Below are 16,282 nucleotides of genomic sequence, written 5' to 3'. Positions count from 1 at the left end.
CCCAGAAATGTGTGTTCTAAGCCAGCTCATTCAGAAAATGGCCAGCACTGAGGATTTGCAGGGCTGTTTTTTATTATAACTGAGAAGATGGTCTTGGCGTCTATTAGCCTCTCTAGTTACAAGGGTCCCAAGCTTTACTGTTCGTATTTAATCTTGTGTGAACTGCCTGTTCACACCCTTTAGCTACTTAGCCACTGGGATCTTGGCTTTGGAGTGAGACAGACCTGGGTTTGGTTCAAGCGCTCGCGGCCCCGGCCCCTTACTCACTGTAGGACTTTAATTCTCCATCTCATCGCCTAATAAAATAGGGATAATAATGCCCACCTCCCTGTGTTGTTTTTTCTTTCATCAGCATTTTTACTATAATCATTATTAACCAACCAGGCTCTGCCTCTCCCTCATTCCAGCCCCCTCCAGTTTAATCAGCCTCCAAAACCTATAGCTTCTACCCCAAAATCTTCCTCTTTCCCTTCTTCCTTCACCCTGTGGCCCTGCCTTTGCTCAGGCCACATCTTCTGCCTGCATCACTGCGGGTATCTTTTTTTTTATTTGCTGTTTTATTCACTGTAGTTGTTTTTTTGTAATTGAAGTATAGTTGATTTACAATATCATGTTAATTTCAGGTGTACAGCACAGCTGTCTTCTAATCCGATCTTTCTACTTGCATCACTCCACACTGCTGCTCCCTCTTTCTCTTTTTACAAACCGGATCATATCACTCCCTTGTTTAGGAGCCTTCCTTTGCCTTCAGGACAAAAGCCAAATGCCTTAGCATGTCTTGGGAGACCCTCTGTGATGGAGCAGGCCCTGCAGGGCCCTCCAGCCACATCTCCCATGCCCATTCCCACCCCGAGCTCCTGAGACCCCAGGGCACTGGTGGGAACGGAGGCAGATGCTCCGCCTCCCACAGCTGCTCTCACATGACATCATTCCTTTGGCCTGGAGTGAGTGCTTGGGGCTCAGTTCACTGCTGCCCGTAGTCTGGGTCTGTGTCCTTCCTCTATGCACGCCCCCACCCGCAGCAATTAGCACACTGGGTTGGCATTATATTTCACCCACCATTGAACACTGAACAGTGGAGTGAGCAGTGGAGGGCAGAATCCGTGTCACTCGGCATCCAGCACAGGCCTGAAACCCCAGGGACACTGCAAATGCTGATTAGAGAAACGGACCAGCACAGCACGGGCTGTGACAACACTGCTGGGAAAACGTACCTGCACACAATCACTGTTTATCACCACCCGAGATAACACATATTATATGCATGGAACATCACACAAAGGCTGAGACATTCTTTGTCTGGATTGTGTTATCAGTGATAAAAATAAATCTTTCTTTGGCAGCCCATGAGAACCCCAGGACACCTCTCTACTGTCTAATGCAGGGTTTCTCAGCCTCGGCACTACTGACATTTTGGGTTGGATGGTTCTGTGTTGGTGGGGGGTGGGGGCCTGTCTTGTGCATGGTAGGATGTTTGGCAGTATCTCTGGCCTCCACCCTGCTAGATGCCAGTGGCACTCTCCAGTTGTGACGACAAAAAATGTCTCCAAACTTTGTCAGATGTGCCTTTGTTGGGAAGGAGGGGAGAATCAATGCTGGTTGAAGCCTCTGGGCTCAAGGCAGGATAGCAACGTGGTTAGAAGACCAGGCTTTGACACCGGGCAGGCCTGATCAGCGTCTGCTGTCTGCCATTGTGTGGCCTTCAGTTACGCCTTCTCTGGGCCTTGGTGTCAAGGGAGAGAGAGGTAGGAATGGTCCGCTGCAGGGTGGGGCAATAAGAGGGTGTGCTGTAGAGAAATTTAAAACGGTAATACTGTCTAAAACTCACTCTCCTTCTTCTTATCATCATGTGAGAACAATTCCCAACAATGTCTTTTTTTTTTTTTTTTTTGCGGTATGCGGATCTCTCACTGTTGTGGCCTCTCCTGTTGCGGAGCACAGGCTCCGGACGCGCAGGCTCAGCGGCCATGGCTCATGGACCCAGCCGCTCCGCGGCACATGGGATCTTCCCGGACCAGGGCATGAACCGGCGTCCCCCGCATCGGCAGGCGGACTCTCAACCACTGCGCCACCAGGGAAGCCCTCTCTCCTTATCATCATGTGAGAACAGATCCCAACAATGTCTTTGATAAAATATTCCTCCCACTCCCAACCCTGGCCCCTCCCCCTGCTTTTTTCATGTCCTCACCTGGAAATTGAGGATTTAAAAGTACCCATTCTTAACATATGGCACACAGAAAGTGATTTTTTTATTATCTGAACTTAGAAGCAGCAGGTGACACGTGTAACCAGTTTTCCCGGGACAGTTCCTAGAGGCGCCAGAAGTAACCAACAGAAAAGACACAGGCTAACTGCCCTCTCACTTCCATGCTCCTATCAGGAGGCCCAGGAGGGTGCCCCATCCCTGAATACTACCAGTCAGCAAACTTGACCCTCCCTCGTCTAGAATGCTTCCAGAGTGTTGTGGAGAGAGCAGAATAGGACAGGTGACCTTGGGGAAGCCTGAGGAGGGGTTGGTCACCGTGCAGAATGAGATGGGTTCTACCTGCAGATGGGAGCCCAGTTCTTGGTCAGTTCAGAGCCTTCCCTGCAGCTGAGAATGTGGCCGGAGGAGCACTGCAAGCTGAGCTCACAGTGGACAGTGGGATTTAAAAGTCCACACCCAGGGCTTCCCTGGTGGCGCAGTGGTTGAGAGTCCGCCTGCCGATGCAGGGGACACGGGTTCGTGCCCCGGTCTGGGAAGATCCCACATGCCGCGGAGCGGCTGGGCCCGTGAGCCATGGCCGCTGAGCCTGCGCGTCCGGAGCCTGTCCTCCGCAACGGGAGAGGCCACAACAGTGAGAGGCCCGCGTAACGCATAAAAAAAAAAAAATAAATAAATAAAAATAAATAAATAAAAGTCCACACCCAGCACAGTGGAGAGCACATAGTGGGGCTCAAAAAATACGTTGAGTGAACAACTGAAGAAAACCATGGCTCATTTTTTACCTAATTATTAACAAATAAGGGCGTCCATGACATAGTGCTTAATGGAAAATTGTAGCTAAGAGAACATACTGTGTATGTGTCTTATGGGACTTGAAAGTCTTTTCATTTTTACTTTATACTTCACAGACTTTAAAAATAATATATAGGGCTTCCCTGGTGGCACAGTGGTTGAGAGTCCGCCTGCCGATGCAGGGGACACGGGTTCGTGCCCCGGTCCGGGAAGATCCCACATGCCGCGGAGCGGCTAGGCCCGTGAGCCATGGCCGCTGAGCCTGCGCGTCTGGAGCCTGTGCTCCGCAACGGGAGAGGCTGCAACAGTGAGAGGCCCGCGTACCGCAAAAAAAAAATAATAATAATACATAACTTTAATAACACAATGAATCTACTTTTTTATTGAATAAAAAGCTATTTTTTTAAAAGAAAGAACCCAGAGAACAGGCAGAAAAGTGGAGCAGAGATGAAGACAGGAAGGAAGCAAGGTGCAGGAGAAGAGGAAAAGAAGAAAGCCTGCAGGAGAGGGGCCCGGGCACTGGCAGAGGGTGACATGCCCTGGGAGTCGCCGCCCCGCTTGGACAGTGCCGCCCAGGCTGCCAAGTTCTCGCCAGCTTCCCCGCTGCTCTGCCCCCTGCCCTGGGTTTCCCCGCAAACTTTGTGGCCGTGGGTGGGGACGGGGAGCCCTTCAGGGTGACCAAAACAGAAGCACACAGGGAGAAAACAAGCAGACAGGGTTCTGGCTCCCAGTCACCTGCACCACTGGGAGAAAAAGCACATGAAGTCAGCCCCTGGAACGACCTTTACTGATACCTCCTCTTCCCTCACCTGATTCTCACTCCCAGGGCAGGTCAATGACATGCATTCACAGCCTGAATTGGGGGTCCCAGCTCAGGGCCACCTGTGTGTGGGGGGATGGGATGGGCAGGAGTGGTGGTGGGGTCTCGGTCATACTCTTCCGGAGCAGGAAGGTCAGCAAAGCTACCATAATTGATGTCCAGGGAACCTCACTCCCCACCAGCAGAACTAAAATCACAGCTCTCCTGCCTGGCTCCCTCCCACAGATGATAACAGCCCCAAATCTTTTTCTACAGAGGAAATATGGCCGATCACAGTTGGTGTTGAAACTAAGGAACCACTCTAGTTGGATCTGCTGTCCTTGGCCCATCCAGGGTCTGTGTTCAGCCCACCCAAGGGCTCCTCCCAGCCTCCCCCTCCCCCATCCTAGGAACCAGCATAATCTCTTTTGGCACCAAAAGCCATAAAATGTCAACAACCAAACCACCTTTCCCCATCGTACAGACAAGAACACCAAGGCCCAGAGAACGCAGGGGCTTGGCTAAAATCACAAGGATGGGGCTTCCCTGGTGGCGCAGTGGTTAAGAATCCATCTGCCAGTGCAGGGGACACGGGTTCGAGCCCTGGTCCGGGAAGATCCCACATGCCGCGGAGCAACTAAGCCCGTGTGCCACAACTACTGAACCTGCGCTCTAGAGCCCACAAACCGCAACTACTGAAGCCCGCGTGCCTAGAGCCCGTGCTCCTCAACAAGAGAAGCCACCGCAGTGAGAAGCCCGCCACAGCAACAAAGAGTAGCCCCCGCCCGCCGCAACTAGAGAAAGCCCGCGTGCAGCAACAAAGACCCAACAAAGCCAAAAGTAAAATAAATAAATAATAAAATCACAAGGATGGGTGAAAGGTGGAAGTCCAGTTCTCTCAAAGATTGGCTTCCTGATACCCCAGTACAACCCCATTCCTCTAGGACTGCCCTCAGAACATCCCCTAAAGAGCTCCTCCGTTTCCCAAACCTGCTTGGGCTGGGGGGAGCTGAGGTTTCCTGTCTGGGCTGAGAGTGAAAGGTGGAAAGAGGGAATGAGGAATGAGCAGCCAGCAGCCAAAAGCCTTCAAAGGGCTCGGGCCTCTGCCAAACAGGCCTCGCACTGCCCAGCAGGGCCTGGGCCCGGGCTCCCCGCACCGCCCCCACCCTGTGGCCAAGGCCATTCATTCTCCGCTTCCCTCCTGGGAGCACCAGGAGGCCAGGGCTTGGGACACGGCTTCCCAGAGACCCTGCGTCGTGCCACCCAAGGCGTGAGCTCTGGGACCATGTCCCACCTCCTGCCGCCTCCACAGCGGGCAGTGAACAAAAGCAGGCCGACCTGACCTGCATTTCAGCTGGGAGCAGGTTTCTGACTCAGCTGTGGCTGCCGAGGTTTCAGAGCTGGAAAGAAATGTGGATCATAGACAGGGAAACCGAGGCTCAAAGGAGGGCCAGAGAGGGACAAAGATGGCACTCAGGGTTCACTTAGGTGATGATCTTTCCGTGTAGGTCCCCGACTGGCCTCGGAAGCCACCTACAGCTGGGAAGTCCCCATTCCCCAAGGGAAGAGACAGGAGAAAGAAGGGAAAGACAAGCCCCCAGGCTCCCTCTTGGTACAGGTGGCATTTGGGGGGCCTGGGGACTGGGCTATGCACTCTGGGGAGATTCTGAGCCTATAGAGGGGCTGTATGGCCAAGATCGGTGCTAACTTCTGGGTTTCTGTGCTTGCCAAAACAGTTCTTGCGCCCTGGGATCTGTGAGCCCCAAGATCCATGCCTGTCAGAATTCTTTGCAGGGCACCTCCCATAGCACCCGGAGCTCCTGAGCCTCCGTGCCCCAGGGGAGTCGTGCCCGCCCCCGGGAATCCGTGCGCTCCACCTAATGCTCCCGGGTTCGGTGCCTGCTGCTGGGCACCCGGCGCCCAGAATCCAAGGGGCTGCCCAGAGACGCAACTGACCTTGGCGGGCATCAGAATGATGAGTGGCAGCAGCAGAATCGGGGTGACGAACAAGATCACGAAGGACTTGAACTTGGAGACATAGCTCAGTGCGGAGGCCATCGCGGAGAGGGAGTCTGGCGGGAGAGGCGAGAGAGGGGCAGCCAGTAGCTTCACGGGCTTAAGAAGGGGCCGCAGTCCAGGGGGTTGGAGGGGGCGGCGGGAACTCCGCCTCTCATGGTGGGGCCTCCCCGCGGCCCCGGGGCGGGGCCAATCCCGCGGGGTCGGTGGGACAAGCCTGCCCCCAACTCTGCCTCTGGGCGGAGGCGGGCGGCGCCCACGGACTCCAGCGCTTCTGGCGGGCCCTCCAGGAGTGGTCTGGGCCCTGGCACCTCCTGGCTCTCCGAGACTTTTCTGCGGTGCCCTAGACAGGCTCCCGCGGACGGCCAAGCGGGAGTGATTGGTCATTCAGTCTGCTGGCTTAGGCGTACGGCGCCCCCTCTAAATCCGCACCTGCCCTTCCTGGGCCCTGCCGGGGTCCCAGGTGAAAGTCCCTAGCGGTTTCTGAGTCTTTCGGATCCGTCTCCCCAACCTCTCCCTCCTTTTCACCTGGTTACTCCTGCCCCTCCCACTCTCACCCCGGAGGGGTCTCCCGCAGCGACCCACCGCGCGCCCAGCGCCGTCTGCTCCGCGGGCCTCCCCTCCCGCCCCCCCCCCCCTCGCCCCCGCCTCAGCTTCCCTGCAGTGTCCGCGCTGCTCTGGGCACAGGACTCATCCCCAGCGCGCCCTCTCCCACCCAGCGCATCCCGGGCACTCTCCAGCGATCGCGGAGGAGGTGAGGCCACCGTCCTCCGCAGCCCGGCGTGCTTTCGCCCTCCAGCGGACACTGGCGCAGCCCGCCGACGCCCTGCTGGCACTGCGTGCGCGGAAGGCGGACTGAGCCCGCCTGACAGCGGCAGCTACTGCCATTCTACAGGGGAAACGAGGGTCCCAAGAGGAAGGGACTTAACCAAGGCTGCCCTGAGAGGGTCGTTCATTCGCTCGGCCCGCCTCCTGCGGACAAGTACTGAGCACCTATTCTGTGCTAAGCCCTGTTTTGTGCGCTGGAGGTACACCACCCCTGTCACTTTCTTCTTTCCTCCCTTCTCCTCTGCCTGCCGGGCTTCACATTCTGTAGCTTTCTTTGGGGGAGGCCTACCCCTGTTTGTGGTTTAACCACAGCCTGTTCCTTAGTGATTAGTATCCTCTGTCTTCAACCCAGCCCTTGTGCCAGAGTCCCAGATTCTCCACATTTCCAACTTTTTCCAGCCTGGATGTGCCTCAGGCCCTGAAACTCAACACATCCTAAATCAAATTCACGAGTCTCCTCCTGTGACCTCCACCTCAGGACAGGTATTCCCCCAAACCCTTCCTGTATCTTTCTTCTCTCCCCCCCTTTGTAATTCTCATTCATATAAATCTGGGTTTCCCTGCCTCCCCCCATCCCAGGGCACTTAGCACTGTTTGTACCTATTTAATTACTGGTGTGATTTTTACATTTTTATTTATTTATTCATGGCTGTGTTGGGTCTTCGTTTCTGTGCGAGGGCTTTCTCTAGTTGCGGCGAGCGGGGGCCACTCTTCATCGCAGTGTGCAGGCCTCTCACTATCGTGGCCTCTCTTGTTGCGGAGCACAGGCTCCAGATGCGCAGGCTCAGTAGTTGTGGCTCACGGGCCCAGTTGCTCCGCGGCATGTGGGATCTTCCCGGGCCAGGGCTTGAACCCGTGTCCCCTGCACTGGCAGGCAGATTCTCAACCAGTGCGCCACCAGGGAAGCCCCATCGGTGTGATTTTTATTTAACGTTTGTTTTATTCATCACCATATGTCCAACCAGCACCTTTTACAGTGCCTGATCTGATATGTGCACTCAAAACTTTTTCTCTGGGATGTGTGAGTGAATGCAAGTCGTCAATGAAAAAAATCAATCAATAGTCAATCTAAGAAAGAAATGGAAATTTTTATTACAGCCAACCTGAGGATTAAAACCCAGGAAATAGTCTTTCAGAAAGCTCTGAAGACTGCTTTTCCTGTTAGAGGTCCAGGCACTTAAGTTTTTGAGACAAAGGGTTATACATCAAAGTAACATGTTGACGGTTTATGTAGTCCAACAAGGCAAGTAGTGGGTTACTGTGACCCCTTACAGGATTGAAAGAGGAATGTTATCTCCTGAGGAGTTACCTTGCTGGCGCCAGGAGAAAATACCCCCCCTTTTTTTTTGGCGAGTGGGCATTCCTGTGTCTTCTAAGGGGGTCTAGTTAATGTATAATGCAGATACACAATGCACATTAAAGGGACAAAAGTAGTGGCTCAAACAGGCAGAGAGAGAATTTTATGTTTAAAATTTTTCTTGCCCTGCCTTAAAAATAATTGTATTTCCTCTAAGTAAACCAGTTCCTTACAGTAATACAACTGCTTTTATTACCCAACCGCACTTGGGTCCGTTAGCCAAACACTCAGCAAAGCCAGTCTACTGACACTAGGTTGTGGTGAAGTGTGGTGTTTATTGCAGGTGCCAAGCAAGGAGAAGGGGCAGCTCATGCTCAAAAAGACCCAGACTCCCCAATGGCTTTCAGGGAAGAGTTTTTTTTTTTTTTTTTCTTTGCGGTATGCGGGCCTCTCACTGTTGTGGCCTCTCCCGTTGTGGAGCACAGGCTCCGGACGCACAGGCTCAGCGGCCATGGCTCACGGGCCCAGCCGCTCCGCGGCATGTGGGATCTTCCCGGACCGGGGCACGAACCCGTGTCCCCTGCATCGGCAGGCGGACTCTCAACCACTGCGCCACCAGGGAAGCCTGGGGAAGAGTTTTTAAAGGCAACATTTGGGATGAGGGTTGCAGGGGACCTGACTTTCTTCTGATTGGTTGTTGGTGGTGGGGTAACAAGGTGGTGTCTTGCGACTCTTGATCGTCAACCTTCTGGTTCCAACTAGTCTGGGGTCTATGTGCTTGTGGTCAACATGTACCCCATCCTCCACCTGGGTGGGGGCGGGGGCGGGTCTTAGTTCTTGCAGAACAATTCAAAGATGTGTGTCAGATTGTATATATATCCCTCGAGGAGGAACTAGTACCCTGTTTTATTGCTGACCTATTGTTTCTTGACTGCTTTTCCTCTGTTCCTGCGTTCCCTCACTTCCCTAATTAATAACTGCTTGAGTCTGCTCTTTGGAATTCAGGGAAGACCTAGGAGACCAAGGCCTTTTTCTACAAAAAAAAGAAATGGATACGGAGGGACTTTTTTACCCGGGAGGACCCCACGGGGTCCTGCTCGGTTTCAATCCCCCTTTTCTTTGATCCTCCTCAATCCTAAGGGGAACAGGGGCAGGACAAGAAAGAGAACAAAGTTTTGGATAGAGAGGTTAATCATAAACTCAGCAGGGGAACTCGGTTTTAAGGGGACTCGATTTCACTTTAAAGGGGGTATACGTGGTTAGAGCGTGGACTCTAGAGCTGGACCGCCTGGATGCATGTCCTACCCCTAATCTCATCCTGGCTGTGTGCCTTATCAAGTTGCCCTCTCTGAGCTTATTTTTTCACAAATAACACCAACTTTGATTTGAGAAGGTTGCTTTGAAGATTATATGAGTTAATGCTCAGAAAATGCTTACCAGTGCCCTGGCATATCGTCAACAATCAGTAAATATTTGCTCTTGCAATTATGTGCAAAATACTCTCAGTGTCAGGAACAATGGGGAAGGCTTCACCCAGGAGGTGGCATTTGAGCTGAGACTTCAAGGCTGAGTAAAAATTTGCCAGGCAGCAGTGGAAGGTAGTCAAAATCACCAATGAATGATAAAGTGTTCAAATCGTTGAGAAAAATGCTGAGATAATTCAGGAATACTGGAGACTAAAGTGCAGCGACAACAAAAATAAGCTAATAAATGGAAAGATTATCCCAAGTTCATGGGTAGGAGGACTAAACACTGTAAAGGTATGCATTCCTCTCAAATTAATCTATAAATTCATTTCAATTCCAGTGAAAATCCCAACAGAATTTTTATTTGACAAGCTAAATCTAAAGTTCAAACTTTTGCAAGGAGCCAAGAATAGATAAGACACTTCTGAGGAGAGGGGGGAAATTAGTCTTATCAGAATAAGACTCACTAAGTGATAGTAACTGATGTAACTGTTAGCTATTGGCATGAAGATAGAAAAATAGATGAGTAGCATAAAATGAAGAGCCTAGAAGTAGACGCAGGCTTAGATGGAAACTTGCTATGCAAGAAAGATTACATGGACTAGCCAGTGCCTACTGGCAGCTACTAAACTAATTCGTTTTAAGCAGTAGAGGCATTTTTCTTTCACTAAATATGTTAAACACATAACAAAAGTTTGATCATAATATGTAACAAATTAATAAAGTTATTTCTGATTTTTTAATCCACGAGTCATTCAGTTTTTCCCGATTCTCATCAATTGAAATGGGAATTCAATTGATACGTGCGAATTTATTTACCAGAAAATACTGACAAAGTACTGACGAGGACGTGTAGCAACCGCGTCTCTCATTCATTGCTGGTGGGAATATAAAATAGTGCCAACACTCTGAAGAATAGTTTGGCGGTTTCTTATAGAGTCAAACATACATTTACCATAAAACCCAGCATCACACACCTGGGAATTTATGCTAGAGAAATGAAAACTCATGTTCACACAAAAACCTATATGTGAATGTTCAGAGGAATTTTATTTACAGTAGCCCCAAGCTAGAAACAATCCACGTGCCCTTCAGCGGGTGAGTGGTAAAGAAGCTGCACTTTATCCACGCAGTTGGAATGCTACTCAGCAGTATAAAACAAGAAAGAAGAAAGAAAGAAAAAGAACCTACTTGGATGGATCTTAAGGGCATGATGCGGAGAGTAAAAAGCCAATCACAAAGTGTTACGTACGGCATTCCATTTATATAACATTCTGCAAGTGAAAAAAAACTAGAGGGAGGTGGAACAGACCAGTAGATGCCAGGGGTCAGGGTTGGGGGAGAATGTGACTATAAAAAGGTGACTGAGCAGTTTTATATCCTAACTGTAGTGATGAACATACTAATCTATCCACGTGATAACGTTTCATGGAACTACACCCACACCCACATACACACACACACACACTGCACGTAAAAATCATTAAAACCAAATAAAGTCTGTAGTTGAGTTGTCAGGATTGTACCAATGTCAGTTTCCTGCTTTTACTAGCATGCTATGTCTGTATGGAATGCTGTGGTGGGGCAGTCTGCAGAATGGGAACTCTCTGTACTCTTTTTGCAACTCCTTATAAATTAAACTATGTTAAAATTTAAAACCCCTTTTAAAATTGCAGTAGGTAAAAAATAAACTTTAGACTAATGAATCCCATCCCTCCCAATTCACATTTTTATGGCTGATATTGTAGCAAAGAGAATGGTATTACTGTTGAGAGGCTGACATGCATAAAACATGCCTAGGAATGCAACTGGTGAATAGTTTTTCTTAAACTTTAGATACTTTTATTCGAGTCTATTTGTGTCTATTTGGGCAGGGTGTGTAAGTATTTCTATGGATAGAGCAGCTACAAGGACTGGTCACTGCTACTAAAAGCAGGCATCGCTTGTCTCCAGGCTTTAACTTGGGAACACTGTTTTACTTGTAAACAAGTTTTGGTTGCTAAAAATTCAGCAACCAAAATTCAGCTTGATTCGCTCAGAGTATAGGATGTTGCCATTAGAAGAGAGCATTGGTCAGCTTTCGCTAGGTTCAGCTTGCAACAGCAAATATTTACTCCAGAGCTGCAAGTCGGCTGGGAGTCTGCGGTTTTCCACCTCTGCTCCCGGCTGTGGGTAGATTGTGGGCAGCTCCACACTCTTCTCATTTCTGAACTGTGGGTCTGCTTCACTTGCTTTCTCATTCCGAGACCCAGACTGAGGAAGAGGACGCTCTCAGGACACGCTGTTCCCAAGGCGGACAGCAGGAGCAAGAGTGCTGGTGGGACCTCACAGCACCTCTAGAGCTTCTGCTCAGGTACAGCGTACCTCATCTCCCCGCTTCCACTAGCCAAAGCAAGTCCCGTGGCCAAGTCCAAAGTCAACAGGGTGGGAATTGTACTCTGTCTGCAGGGAAGGATTGCAAAGATGGGAAGGGAATTAATAATTGTGCACAAATAATCTGACCTACCACACGTGATAAGTATTAAGTGCAGGGCATTACACTTAACATCTTTTAGAAGTGGTGTGTGTGGAAATGGGATCAACTTATTTGAGTTATATGAGCTTGGTTACTTGAGTTACAAGAATTCAGAAGTGAGACAGTTGTTACAGGGATATAAATTAACGTAGCTCTTCAAACTGGAAAGTGAAATCAGACTTTTTTTCATACAAAATAAGTCTTATTTGGATGATTACTTTGACAATAAATACTGACTTTGCCAATTAGGTTATATAGAGGATGCTTCCCATAAGTTGCCATAAGGCAACTGTGCTAAATTTGTAGCTTCGGTATTTTGACACATGTATAGTTGAATCTCATGATAACAGAAAATAACTGTCCATTGTAACAGATGTATTGAAATTGTAAGATGTATTACAATTAACAATATTTTCATTTTCCCAAGTCTTTCTGAGTATATTGAGTCTTAAGAGATGCTTCTGTGGTGAAAGAGGTATTTAATTATCATTTGAAAATCCTAATAAAGACTTTTTGGTGGAATTCTTGAAAGTTGAACAGGAAAATGACCCTAAAAGTCTGAGCAGCAAATGCTTTTCTGAGCCAGGTGCTTTCCAGTTCTTTGCTGTCAGTGAAATTGAGTGAGAACCAAATCAGGCTGCCAAATGATACAACATCCAAAACAATTTTCTATGATAGATCATTATGCGATTTTTGGTGAATTTGGTGCAACTTGGGAAAGTTCATAGAAGTAAGAAACTCTGCTCTTAAAAATCTTCTATTCCTATCTATTTACCTCAGCAAAGTTGCTCAGAGCCTACATCTATAACAGAAAATAAGGATAGAATTGATGCTGAATCTTGCCTCCACCAGGTAATAAGTAACATTCATCCATGGCTAACTGATAACAAATTAAGCCCCATCGACCTTATTGAACTGCCTTTGCAATCAAAATTTCACTTTTTATATATAATAATTATTTATAAAAATCTCTTATATTTATGTTTCTTTGGATAAGCATATACTAATAATTGCTGTCATAACTTAAAGCAGAAGAAAATTTTAACTCTTAGAGCCTTACTTTCATAAAAAATTTTGAAACATGAGTATTTCAATTTGTACACATATTTTTATTGTGGAAAAATATGGTTGGGAGAGCAGTAGAAGACTTCAAATAAAAAATATGTTAACAGAGATTTTATTAACTAAATGGAATGGAAATATAAGATAAATGAGAAACATAACTAGATAAAATTTTGGTCTGTCAAGGAAGAGTTTATTTGAGTAATTTTAAACTGGAGGGCTTCCCTAGTGGCTCAGTGGTTAAGAATCCGCCTGCCAATGCAGGGGACACGGGTTCTTGCCCTGGTCCGGGAAGATCCCATGTGCCGTGGAGCAACTACGCCCGTGCACCACAACTACTGAAGCCCGCGCGCCTGGAGCCTGTGCTCTGCAACAAGAGAAGCCACCGCAGTGAGAACCCCACGTGCACCGCAACAAAGAGCAGCCCCCGCTCGCCGCAACTAGAGAAAGCCCGAACACAGCAACGAAGACCCAACGCAGCCAAAAATAATTTTTAAAAAATAAATAAATAAAGTGGATAATAGCATGTATCAAATTACTATGATATTTAGATTCCATTGGATACATGTTGAAAAGTGAAGTAACAATTTTATTTTTAAATGATATTTATAATAACCAGACATGAAATTCTTTGCAAGTATCAGTTTGAACTATATGAAATTGTTAAATATTCAACCGTTTTCAACCTACAAATATGACAGATTCATCTGGCTCAAATTAGTATTTAAACTTATGCTATAATAACCTAAATGAGAAAAGAACTTGAAAAAGAATAGATACATGTATACGTATAACTGAATCACTTTGCTGTACACCTGAAACTAACAAAACATTGTTAATCAACTATACTCCAATATAAAATAAAAAATTTTAAAATAAATAAAATATATACATAATTTTTTAAAATAAACTTATGATAAAAAATTTAGATGACAACTTAAAATGTGGAAAGAGATACATAAGTTTTTCAAAATTACCTTAGGGAACACATGAGTGCACAAGAAGTTCAAAGATCATTGTCCTAGGAAAAAAAATCTGCACATATGTACAGGAGACATATAAAAGAAAGTTATGGTAATAGTGTTTGCAAGAACAAAAAATTTGAAAAATCCAATAACAAGAGAATAAATAAATAAATTGGGATATTTTCATGCCAGATTTTTATATAGCAGGAAAAATGAAGGAATTAGAGGTATACACATAAATATAAATGAAGCTTATAAGTATTTGGTGAAAGCTTTATAATATTTGGTGAAAGAAGTAAGTTACAGAAGGAGACTTACAGAGTGATAATGCTTGTAACATTTTAAATATGCAATATAATACTATATTTTACTTAAGGATGCAAACAGAAATAGTAAAAGTATAAAGACTAGAGGGATAAATAAACACCATATTCAGTCTGGTTTTAACCTGGTAGGGAGGAGGCCTGTGATTAGAGAGGAGAGCTCCAACTATATCTGAAATGTTTTATCATTTTAACTGGGTGTGAATACAGAGATGTTTACATATTTTCCTTTATAGTTTTTAACATATTTTAAATATTGCAAAATAAACGTTCATAATATTTTTAAAGGGGCCTGCATATATTTAACACTAGAAAAACATTCGTGAGGCTCCAGGTATAAGATAAAGGAAAAAAAATATTTCAGACAAAGAAGAATAGTTAATGTCCCACTTACTGAATATTTAGTCTCCAAAGGTCATCTTTGGGGGTAGGGGTATAGAGGGATAGTTAGAGCAGCATAGGGATGAAAAAGAACTGGGTGTTTTTAAGTTAGGGATCTTTTTATCACTGTGTATACAAGTGAGGTCTGAATGAAAATGTGAACTTTCATCCCTTTTCCAAATTGATGCTGGGTCCAAAGTTTTGTGCCGTGAAATAGTAATGTGGCCTTGATTGGCAAATCTGAAAACACAGATTTGCTGAGTGAGTATTCAAAATTTCCCCTTTGCTCTAATTATTCAGTTCCCTTCTTGCTGAATGGCAAGTCCTTTTTTGCCCCCTCTCTCTCTCTTTCAGATACATCCATCAATAGAAAAGATTAAAATATTTGTTGGGAGGTCTTCCCTTTAGTAAAATGTGCCCCTTTTGTAGCACATTGCATTTCGTTGTTAAAGATGCCGTATAGAGGGCTTCCCTGGTGGCGCAGTGGTTGAGAGTCCGCCTGCCGATGCAGGGGACACGGGTTCGTGCCCTGGTCCGGGAAGATCCCACATGCCGCAGAGCGGCTAGGCCTGTGAGCCGTGGCCGCTGAGCCTGCGCGTCCGGAGCCTGAGCTCCGCAACGGGAGAGGCCACAGCAGTGGGAGGCCTGCGTACCGAAAAAAAAAAAAAAAAAAAAAAAAAAAGATGCCGTATAGAGTTCTATCCCTCTGAATTAAGTTGTATAATTCTTTTTATATAAAGTTGTTCAGAATCCCCACAGTGCAGATTGTCAAGTGGACAATAAGGTAACTGTAGATGGAATGGGGTTCAGCAGAGGCAGAAGCCGGACTGCAGTAGGGTAAGGAGAGGACGGGAGATGACGCATGGAAACAAGCAAGATGAGACTTCTCTTTACAGAAGTTCAACTGTTAAAAAAAAAAGAGAGAGAGATTTACTTGAAAGGGCTAGAGGGTCAAAGGAGTTTTTAATTTGTTTATTTGTAGTATTATATACATTTTAACTCCATTTATACAAGGTTTCACAAGTATGCAAAAACAATATTATATGTTGTTTATGGGTCCAAACATACGTAGTAAATGTCTAAAGGCCGTGCCAAGGAATAATAAGCTCCAAATTTAGGAGAGTAGTTAGATATGGGAATGCAGGGCAACAGACCTGGAGGACACAGGGGACTTCAACTATTATTTCTAATATTTTCTTAAGCTGAGTAGTGGCTGAACAGATTTTTTTTTATTTTGACATTTTAAAATATTAATAATAATGCTTTTACTTTTATAAAATAAGTGAGGGGATTATTTCAAAAAACAAAATTTATAGAAAGATCAAATTTTATTTAAAGTAGAAATAGGAAACTGGAAAGTCAGGTCTTTGCTTAGAAATTTCAGAAAAAAAGAAAAAAATAGAGGGATAGCAGAGAAGATATCAACAGAACCCCAGCTGTCATTTACAATATGTAAGTAAATAACCTAGTGTTGCTTAACTCCAACCAAAAAGGGACAGAGACTGGAATATAACTGTTTAAAAAAAAAAATCAAGAGGAATGCAACAGAAGGGAAATTGTGCAAGCAGAAGGGAAGGTTTCCCAGTATGCCTAAACGACTTCCCTTACTATAATTGCAAAAGGTGGTTATAT

At 46.4% G+C, this 16,282-nt stretch overlaps 1 protein-coding gene across 1 annotated transcript in view; it reads right to left on the bottom strand.

Moving 5' to 3' along the window:
* The window catches only part of SLC13A5 (solute carrier family 13 member 5), a 23,852-nt gene extending 17,997 nt beyond the window's left edge, over positions 1-5,855 (bottom strand). The window contains 1 exon segment of the mRNA XM_065897884.1: positions 5,754-5,855. Coding sequence (XP_065753956.1) covers positions 5,754-5,855 — 102 coding nt within the window.
* Positions 5,856-16,282: the final 10,427 nt, after the last annotated feature.

Source organism: Phocoena phocoena, chromosome 19 (genome assembly GCF_963924675.1).
Source record: "Phocoena phocoena chromosome 19, mPhoPho1.1, whole genome shotgun sequence".
In the NCBI taxonomy this organism is placed as follows: domain Eukaryota; kingdom Metazoa; phylum Chordata; class Mammalia; order Artiodactyla; family Phocoenidae; genus Phocoena; species Phocoena phocoena.
The sequence above is the reverse complement of the archived record's forward strand: the minus strand, read 5'-3'. Positions and strand labels throughout refer to the sequence as shown.